The sequence below is a fragment of the Lycium barbarum genome, chromosome 11, assembly GCF_019175385.1.
Source record: "Lycium barbarum isolate Lr01 chromosome 11, ASM1917538v2, whole genome shotgun sequence".
NCBI lineage: Eukaryota > Viridiplantae > Streptophyta > Magnoliopsida > Solanales > Solanaceae > Lycium > Lycium barbarum.
The window spans coordinates 37,088,775-37,099,899 of NC_083347.1; the positions used below are offsets into that span (position 1 = coordinate 37,088,775).

The 11,125-nt window shown below is 33.5% G+C and overlaps 1 protein-coding gene across 1 annotated transcript; it reads right to left on the bottom strand.

The window, feature by feature from the left end:
* Positions 1-4,951: 4,951 nt before the first annotated feature.
* Positions 4,952-6,061, bottom strand: LOC132619739 (ervatamin-B-like). Its single transcript, XM_060334553.1, has 5 exons — positions 5,963-6,061; positions 5,778-5,838; positions 5,410-5,684; positions 5,196-5,330; positions 4,952-5,104 (listed from the first exon to the last, which is right to left on the bottom strand). The coding sequence occupies exons 1-5, from the start codon at positions 6,059-6,061 to the stop codon at positions 4,952-4,954; spliced, it is 723 nt and encodes a 240-aa protein (XP_060190536.1).
* Positions 6,062-11,125: the final 5,064 nt, after the last annotated feature.

Here is an 11,125-nt window from a genome sequence, read left to right on the forward strand (position 1 = left end):
TTAATACGGTAATTGAATCAGATAATGCTGAATTCTTTGAAAACATTTATCCGTATAAAACTGAATGTGAGTCGTCAAGTGAAAGATCTAAACGACCGTGGGAAGAACCAAAGGAAAGTACACCAAGTGAAGAGGATCCAAGGCGTAGCAAACGTCAAAGGACATCTACTTCCTTTGGACCAGATTTTCTGACATTCTTGCTTGAAAATGAGCCTCAAACATTTAAAGCAGCGATGTCATCTTCTGATTCAGCATTTTGGAAAGAGGCAGTCAATAGTGAGATTGAATCAATTTTGAACAACCACACATGGGAATTGGTTGATCTTCCTCTTGGAAATAAACCTTTAGGATCAAAATGAATTTTTAAAAGGAAAATGAAAGCTGATGGCACTATTGACAAATATAAGGCAAGACTTGTGGTCAAAGGTTATAGACAAAAAGAAGGCCTTGATTACTTTGACACATACTCACCGGTAACAAGAATAACATCTATTCGGGTGTTAGTGGCACTAGTGGCCATATATGGTTTTGAAATCCATCAAATGGATGTCAAGACAGCTTTCTTAAATGGAGAATTGGAGGAAGAAATTTACATGGAACAACCTAAGGGTTTTGTGGTTCCTGGTAAAGAAAGGAAAGTGTGCAAACTTGTTAAGTTACTTTATGGACTTAAACAAGCACCCAAACAATGGCATGCGAAATTTGACCAAACAATGTTGGCAAATGGATTTAAGATTAATGAGTGTGACAAATGTGTTTACATTAAAAATACTCCAAATCATGAAGTCATTGTTTGTTTATATGTTGATGACATGTTGATAATGAGTAGAGATATTGCCAATGTAAATGCTACGAAGCGTATGCTTACTAGCAAATTTGACATGAAAGACTTAGGGGTTGCTGATTTGATCTTAGGAATTAGGATCCATAAAACTCCACAAGGTCTAGCATTATCACAGTCACATTATATTGAAAAGGTACTTGACAAGTTCAAGTATTTAAATTTCAATGCTGCAAAGACTCCAATTGATGTAAGTTTTGCACTTCAAAAGAATGAAGGTGAAAGTGACTCACAATTGGATTATGCACGAGTTTTGGGAAGTTTGATGTATATTATGAATTGTACACGATCAGATATAGCATGTGCTATTAGCAAGCTGAGTCGATTCACGAGTAATCCCAATCAAACTTATTGGATGGCAATGAAACGAGTCTTGGGGTATTTGAAACACACCCAAAACTATGCTTTGCATTATAATAAATATCCCGCAGTAATTGAGGGATATAGTGATGCAAACTGGATCACCGGATCATCTGAAGTTAAATCCACGAGTGGATATGTTTTCACCGTTGGTGGAGGAGCAGTGTCTTGGAAATCATCAAAACAGACATGCATCGCCCTCTACAATGGAATCTGAATTTATAGCTTTAGACAAGGCCGGTGAAGAAGCTGAATGGCTCCGAAATTTCTTGGAAGATATTCCATTTTGGCCCAAACCTTTGGCACCTCTATGTATACATTGTGATATCCAAGCGGCAATAGGTAGGGCAGGGAGCGTTATGTATAACGGAAAATTGCGTCACATTCGATGGCGACACAATACCGTTAGACAACTACTCTCTAGTGGTGTTATCACTATTGACTACGTAAAGTCAAAAGATAACGTATCAGATCCGCTAACAAAAGTCCTATCTAGAAAGGCTGTTGAGAGATCATCGACGGGAATGGGGTTAAGGCCTAGGACAAGTCATCATGGCGGTAACTCTACCTAGTAGACTGGAGATCCCAAGAACTAGGTTCAAAGAGATCAAACAAAGTTATGAATGACGGTTCAACATTGTCAAATAACTCAACTCATTCTCGTGATGATGACAATGTTCAGAAACAAGGATAAAACCTTAAGGCTTTTTAATGAGTTAATAAAGCATTAAAGTTTTTTAATGATTATCTAAGTCTGGCAGAACATGACCAGATAGTGTGTCAATAGGACTAAACGTTTAGAAATCACCTATGTGAGTGTGAAGTATAAGCCGCTTCAAGGGGAATGATGGTAAAGGCCCATTCTCTATGCATTCACGAAACCAGGCGGTGTTCATAGCTGAAACGAACACAACCGTGAGAACCATAGATGGTTGAGGGTTAATTGTGTGACTTATGTTGTCTAGTTATAAAACAAAGTTCGACGGTTCGAAGATATCACATCTACCGATTGATCGAGTATATCCGATATAAGTTCACTACGGAAAGTTCAAAGGGAAACCTACTTATCCAGATGCAATTAATCTTCGCTTGTATATCACACACTTGTCCGTGCATTCCTTTATCTTATAGCCATTCCCCATTCATGTGGGGGATTGTTGGGTTTAATAGATAGGTTGAATGAGAAATGGAGGGAAAAGAAGTGGAGGGAAAATGAGTTGTCCCCTTTTGCTTTATGAAATAAGCATTTGTCCCTCATAGATGGTAAAAAGAAAAGTTCTCCTATATAAAAGTAAAAGCACTCCTTCTTGTTGTTAAAAGGGTCAAGAAGAGGGTCTCCCCTCGCGCCGTCGTCGTCGCTTGGCTTCAGCTTCGAATTTGGATTTGGATTTGGATTTGGTCAAATGATCTGATTGATTGATAATCTTTTTGGACAAAAATTCCTTTAATTTAATTAATTAATTAATTAATTAATTAATTATTTCCAGATCCTGACCCGTTAGTGACCCGGATCCGCCTTTCTGACCCGCGACCCGTTTCTTTCCCGGATTAATTTAAATTTCCCTCCGGTTTATTTTTAAAACGAATATTTTCTAAAAGGTTGCAAACCTTTCTGAAAAGGTGCAAACCTCTTCCCAACCAGTGCATTAATGATATTCAGATTATTACTTACGAATTTTCTGATATTTTTCTATTCTTCTACTCTCTTAAAAGTTTACTTCTGTGTGATATACTGCCGTTAAGTGTTTCGCCTAACATCGGAGTTTTTGGTACCAACACACCGGTGAGTGAAATCCTTCTATCCTGGGAGGAAATATTCCACATTCAACCTCGGGTACTTGAGGGGAATGATTTCCTTAAGGACACACTGTGCATTCAGTGGGCTGGATTTTCTGTTCCTTAAAAATATTTTCGTATACTCTTTCTGATTATTTTTCCAGATTATGTTTTACATTGGTTTATACTTTCTGATTTTGTAAAGTTACTGATTTCTGGAAATATTGCTAAGTTACTGTTTCGTAATACATATTGATAACATTAGTATATATAAATTAATTAAGAAATATATATTGCTAGAAATCTTAAGATGTAAACTACGAGTTAATTTCCTTCGCTTTGTCTAATTAAATAATCATAACTGGGTCAAAATTGCTAATCAGAACTCCTACAAATTAAGCATTTTCAATATAATTTCTACATTTTATCAGTGAACTGAGCTGAACTAGAACTTTTATGAACTAGAACTTTTACTCAATTGTCCAACGAAAAAGAAAAAGATTGCATAAATACTTAGTGTTTTCGAAGGCTTCTTATAAGCAATTACACAGATACGACAACGCTAAATGTCACAAGACAATATTACATCTAAATCACCTATAGTCTTACTACACAACTGGAAATGATAAGTCACAAACAACACTACGCTTAATTTTTGCCAATCCACGATAGCCCCAATCCTCTCCCTTGTTAGGATATACTATTAACCATGCGGTTTGATTATAGTATTATGTTTTATTCCTTTTGAAACAATTGTTTATTTATTTATTCAATTCAATAAAGTATTATTTTAAATAGATCATTCGTTCATATGTGTGCCCTTTACTTATATAGTAGACGATTTGGTGTATGAAGTTTTAGCTCATGCGCAGAAGATTAAATTGTCGGTTCTTATAAGTTATAAAGTCAATGTTCACAATCAAAGATGAAACCAGACAAAGTATCTTGATGATTGTAGCATAATATTAAAATATAATCTATCTTGATTATGAGAATGGTTTTTGTTCCAACTTCTTATGCTAGTACATTTTGTATGTATTGAACGGACCAAATAGAGATAAGTGTTTTTGTACTGAATATATAAAACAACCTCTCTAGCTCATTAAATGTACTTGTACTCTTAATCTTGATGTGATTGTTGTGATCAATGTGCTTCGTTCATTATTTTGATTTATTAAAAGGTACGACTCAACTGCGAGTTAATGTACTCCTGGTAAATTGGATAATGGCAAAGTGCATTTGTGAAATAACAATTAGTTGACAGAATTTATGTCTCGACCTTGAGATTGATGATACCCCTTTATGGATGCTTATAAGTTTTCATGTGAAAACCCTACAGGTGGATTTTGTATCCGTCACATGAAATAAGTGGAGCGGAAGTATAAAGGATTAAATTAGTCGATGAATTAAATTGTCAGTAATTTAACTTATTTGATTGGTATCTGTAATCTTAACAAGGGGAGTTAAATAAGTTTTAATGAATGATTTCGAAATTAAACAGAGGAGTGCAATTACAGTTTTCTAGTGGAATAAATTATAATTTATTGTGGTAAGATTAATTCACTTATATTCCGAATTAATACCGCAATAGGAAGCCTCGTTATTAAATTTGTGGTCCCTGCTGTGCCTGAATATTCTAGAACAAAGAAAATAAAAAGAAAAATAATATCCTTGGTGGGTAAGGAAAGGGCTACACATTTTTTGCTAGGGTTTACCATAAAAACGTGTGTATATAAAGAAAGTCATTCAACCCTAAGTGATATTCATTCTTTAGCCGCAATACTTGCCACTCAAGTATTTCGTTCATAGAAGTTCAGGATACACAGTAGAAGATCGTAAACCTAGAGAGTATGGACACTATTGAAGACTTGTGCAACAGCTTCAAAAGGTTAGTGTAACAATCTCAAATTTAATTATGTTTATCTAGTTTACAGGTAAGAATATGATCTTGGTTGTTTGCTCGCCTATTTTCTATCATCCCCAACTATTCTTCGCCAGGTAAAATTCCTCCCCTTTCTCTTCACCGTACCCAATGATTAGCATCGCGTGCCACCCTGCTTTATCTCCTCTATCATTGCTTTTGTCTATTTCTTCAACTTCATCCTCATTTGGGCCCTGGTATATTTCCTGTTAAGGTTTTTTCAAAAATACACGATTAGAAGACAAATATTTAATAGTTAAATGGTTAAATTATGAACAAATATATAAAGAAGTTAACCTCTCCGCGGTGCTGTTGAAGGCTACGGACATGACGAACACGGCAAGTAAGTGGTTGTTGCTCGATAAGCTTTTCTATGCTATGTTTTTTCATGCCTTCGGGAACTCGCTCGAATTTCTTTATCTTAACAGGCTCCTGTTACAAATTATAGAAGTTAGACAAATTTCTTACAAATAAAAAACAAATAAAATAGTGCACTAAGCAAATTACTAACCACATCTGATGAGCAATAACATTCACCTCTTGCCTCAGTATATTTATATTTGTTTTCTTCAATTATACCATGATCCACAGCAGATTCGTATGCCTTATTATAATGGTAAGGGAAGCATGCATTCTTCTCCAAGTTTGCAAATCGAGCAGGCATTTTAGAATAGTGAAACATGCAATCTATAAGTTGTTGTTTTGAGAGTGGGATGATTATTCCGCCATTCTTAAGAGCATAAGCCACCGTTATGGCTTCGGTCGCGGAGAAAGCCCAACAGCAGCCTTTAAAATTACATAAAAATTTCATCAAAACAAGATATGACAACAACAATAACAATATTGACAACATCAATAATAAAGATAATTGAAGCTTACAGCAATATCCTTGATTATCAATAGCAAGAAGGTAGTTTTTTCCTAACCAACAAAAGCGCACCTATAAAAGAAATAAGATCGAAAAAGCAAAGAAGAAAATAGTTTACTAAAAGACAAGTTCGTGAACATTTTGATGTAATACAAAATCAGACGACCGAAAAGATGTGTTTTAGTGCATTAAATACATTTTGGAAGAAGTGATCTTTGCCAAGATCGGGATCTTCTGGCACCGAGCAGCTTTGACGTGGAGTTTTCTCATCCTCGGGAGGCAAAATGCTTGTCATGACTATGAAAAACTAAACTAGAAATAACTGCAAGGTACATACAAATGAAAAATGTTACTACAAATCTACATATGCACTAGGCACTTATAAAGAAAATGGGGTTATGAGGGAAGGGGATGGAAACAACACCAGCACCTGGCAATGGCAATGGCAATGGAATATATAGTAGGGAGATTAGAGTCATGTGATGGTATTTATGGGGGATTTTATACTGGGAAGTGGGATATAGGTGAATTATGGAGTAGGTCTATACGTGCGGTTTTCATAACAGCTCAAATGCAGAGTATTTTTTCTGGAAAAAAAAAGTTGAGTGTTAGTATAGAACTACAAGGGAAAAAAAAAAACTCAATTGTTACCTCTATATTTCATAGAGTACTAATTTATGTGATACTTTTCCCTTTTCTAAATTCAAATTGCATGAACTTTTGACCAACATTTTAAGATGTATTGTTTCACCAAATTGATATGAGAAAAGTTGCAACTTATAGTATGTCTTTCATGTAGTTTTCAAATATAGTCAAACCTCTCTATAACAGCATTGTTGGGTTCGAAATTTTTAGACTGTTATAGAGAATGACTGTTATACACCTATAATAGCATTTGACATTTCAATAATAGTTGGCTGTTATATGCATAAAAGATGCATAAAATCTAATTTATTTGGTATTGTTATAAAAAATAACAAAATTATTTAAATTTTAAATCTCAAAGATATGCATACTTCACTAACTAAAAAAAGTCAATGCAATTTCAATAAATTCATAACTGAATGTATAAAGTTGTAAGCTCTAAGACACACATTTTAAATCTACTTGAAAATTAAGTTCTTTCAAGATTGATGGAAGAAATTTATAGTTGTAGCTTGTTCGTAGATTCCAATCTCTTGGTGGTGATATAACACTTTAATTGACGAAGATTCGCATCCAAACTTTCAGCAAATGAGTATTTAATTGCTTTCCTTGAAGGAAATATAAGAGTTGAACTGTTGAATATTCTATCGCATTCCAAGTAACAATAGGTTCAAGTTCTTCGTCAGCACTTTCATTGTGTCAAATTAAATATTTGGTTAAAATTTCTACACTTATTATTGGTAATCATAGATATTCTATTTTTATAAAGATAGTTAATTAATATTTTACGAAAAAAAGGAAGATAGTTATTATATGGGTAATTTCACAAAGAGCGTATTGTTGTAAAGTTGGTTGTTGCTGTTATAGGTAAAATGTTGTTACAGAGAAGTAAAATATAACATAAAAAATCGATTCCGAAAAATTTAGCTGTGTACAGAGAGGTGTTGTTATATATGGATGTTGTTATAGAGAGGTGAGACTGTTTATGATTTAAATTTTAAAATATTGAGTTAGATTAATCTAATTAATTTAGCTTCAAAGTTTAGTCAAATTGAATATCAAAAAATGAAAAATATCACATAATTGAGAATGAGTTATATATCTTTCTCAATTCATCAGTACTTGTCAAGGGAATTACATTATTGGTTAAGTTCCATTTGTTTTTTTACAATTACATTATTGGTTAAGTTCCTTTTGTTTTTTAACACGTAATATTTAACGACCGTCATCGACAAAGTTATCTCAAGTTCTCAACCGAGGTTGTAAATTGCAATCAAGAAATGTCAAAAGAAGGGATTAAGTCCGGAAAAACATTACAGTATCAAACAAAGAAATATTAATTTAAAAACCCAAAAATATTTTATTTTCATCCCCTTCTCTATAATTAAAATTAATGCTTGTGAATGTGCATTCATTTTCTACAATTGCTTGAAATTCAAGAAAAGGACTACTATTATAGCTTTAAAATCCAGTTTACTTTAGTGACATTCTGATTTGGCATTTAATATTGGATCGAAATAATCAGGGCGTAATGCGAAAGTTAATAATCCGCAAATCTTAAACATGATAAATCAGACGACAAAGAAAACTATATTAAAAGAAGCATATTATTCTAATTGGCCAATTGGCCTACATATGAAAAAAACGTAAAATCCTACTGAGAGAATAATCTCCCCCTAAACAAGATTCTTTAATTACTACATTGTGGATGTAGTTGTGTTTTATCTGAGAGAGACGGATTTTCAATTTGTAGAAGTCCGAAACTTTTCCTCCAAGAAAGGATTATTCAAATATGGAATAGATCTTTTCTAATAAGGAAACTTTTTCCATCAAGAAAACCTTTTAAAAATAAAATACAATTATGGTAGAATCTAAATAAGGTAGGAAATTCAGAGCAAACCCTAACAAATCTCCCCTTGGCCTAAATTTTGTGGCAAAATAATTTTGATTCTCCATCTTCATATAATCTTCATCACAACTGCTTGTCATTGTTAAAAGTAGGTATGGTTTAAAATTGGAGCCCTATGCGTTAAAAGTAAGCATGGGTTAAAACTGTTTTTTATTTTTAAAGATGTAACAACAAGATTGTTGATAATATGGTTGAAAACTTTGTCTCCACATCATGTAGTACTTCAGACAAAAATCTTGATTATCGTCGAGTTGATTGCAACTTGAACTGATCCACCTTGAACCTGTCTTCAATCTCGTTAAACCATTGGTTTAACAATTGGCATTGATACCACTTATTGAGATCGAAATAATCAGGGCGTCATGCGTAAACTAATAATTTGCAAACCTTAAACACGATAAATCAGACGACAAAGAAAACTATATTAAAAGAAGCATATTATTCTAATATAGTTTGACCAATTGGCCTACATATGAAAAAACTAATATAAAAAACATAAAATCCTACTGAGAGAATAATCTCCCCCTAAACAAGACTCGTTAATGACTACATTGTGGATGTAATTATGTTTTGTGTGAGAGAGACAGATCTTCAATTTATAGAAGTCCGAAACTTTTCCTCCAAGAAAAAATTATTCAAATGTGGAAGAGATCTTTTCCAACAAGGAAACTTTTTCTATCAAGAAAACCTTTTTAAAATAAAATACAATTATGGTAGAATCTAAATAAGATAGAAAATTCAGGCTAAACCCTAACATTTAATACATTGTTTGAACAGAGTACTAGAGTTGCCATCACTAGAGTCTTCAGGTTTTGTTGGGATTTTTGTACAGTTGTTACTGCAACTAAATATTTGGGTTTTATTGTGTATTTTGCTTATTAGGCACTCTCCAATGCTCTCTTGTAGTAAAGAGACTTGATTTAATCGATCGTAGGAGTATACTTTTTTGCACCTAAGTTAGAATTCATATATAATAGTAGTGATACTTTTGTTAATTAGAAGAGGTGGGAAGAAAGAATATTTGTTTAGATGTGATGTATGCTTCAAATACATACCTGAATAGTTTGTTCTACTTTTCTTCTTTTTTCGTCTATCCTTTTTTGTTCTTCATTTTTTGGTTCTTATTTCATATGCTATTTAGAGCAAATCATTATGATAAAATAAAAAGGAAAAATGAGTACAATAAAGGGAACGGGTAAAAGGAAATTATTTATTTCGTAAACGTTGATGTTATTTGTGTAGGTTTTAATTTTTCCTGTAGGATCAAATATTACGTAAAAGGAACATTAAAGAAGAAAACACGGCATATTTTAAGTGGCTACAAAAATGTTATTCCCTCCGTCTTAATTTGTGTGGCATCATTTGACTCGACGCAAAATTTAATAAAGAAAGTAAGACTTTTAAGTAATCCAAAATAGAGAAATAGTCAAATGCCCCCTCAACGTTTAGTCGGATTAATCATGACGCACCAAATCTTTACGGGTGACCTATTACCCCCTTGACTATTTTTCAAACGGAATTATTACCTCCCAGAAACGCTACCACCAGATCTGTATTTGAGTGGTGAAATGCACACGCCTGACGTGTATTTTTTTCACCTTTTACTTCTAATTTCGAAATTACTACACCAAATAAAGCCAATCCATCACCAAATGAAGCCATTTTTCACCAAATCAAGAATGCTATACTAAACAATGCCAACAAACAAGGCTAAATGGACATTTTTTTTTCCTATTTCTGTCAAAAGGGTACTGAAATTCTGGTTTTTCTTTGATTGTTTTTTTTTCCATCTTTTATGTCTTTGCTCACTTTTTAGGTGTATATGTATTTGTGGATGTTGAAGTATAAGGAAGTGTTTGGGGATGTTGAATTGGATGTAACAGAGAATTTCCCCAATAATGAAATGATTGAGCTTTACTGGTGATAATGGGGTACCCTCTAATGGAGGATGATGAGGAAGATGATAGCGGGGAGGGAGAGGAAGTTGAGGATAGTGTTAGGATTAGGACGGTGTGTGAGCAAGTTTTGGAGTGGGGTTTGGATAAAAGAAGGTGGGGGAAGTAATGGGTTAATTTTTAGAAAATTAACTGGCAGCGGTGGAAGGTGGCGGACAGTGGTGGACGGTGGCGGGCGGTGAAGAATAAAGGAATAAGAGGAAAAAAGAAGAGAGAGAGAATAAAAAAATAAAAATAAATAATGCTTATATATATTTTTTTTAAACATTTTTATTTGCTTCTCACTCTCTCAAAGAGAGTGAACGACACTCTCTGTGCCACCTCACCATCCAGGGAGGTATTAATTTTACTTTAAAATTGTCCAGGGGGATAATAGGTTACCCGTAAAGGTTGGGTGTGTCATAATTAATCCGGCTAAACGTTGAGGGGACATTTGACGATTTTCTCTAAATAGAAAAATAAGAGTTAGATATTGATGTGGCAGTAAATCATTTCATAAAGCTAAATTGTTTCTAAATATAAAAATGTGACAATCTTTTTTGGACAAACTAAAAAGAAAAATGTGCCACATATATTGGGTCGGAGGGAGTAATAACATGATTGAAATAAGTAAAAAAATCATTATGAAAGAGGTCCGTAGAAAACAAAATAAGAGTTTGGTCAATATTTTTATTGTATATTAATTTGAGGTCGCTGAAGGAATTGATAGATTTCAAATTCTGTGTGTGCAGAATTTTAAGTTTGTCAATTCCTTTAGCGACCTCAAGTTAATATACAATCAAACTAAAATGTACATAGTCAGATACTTTTAGAAATTTAGTGGATAATTTATTGACACCCAATTTTGGCT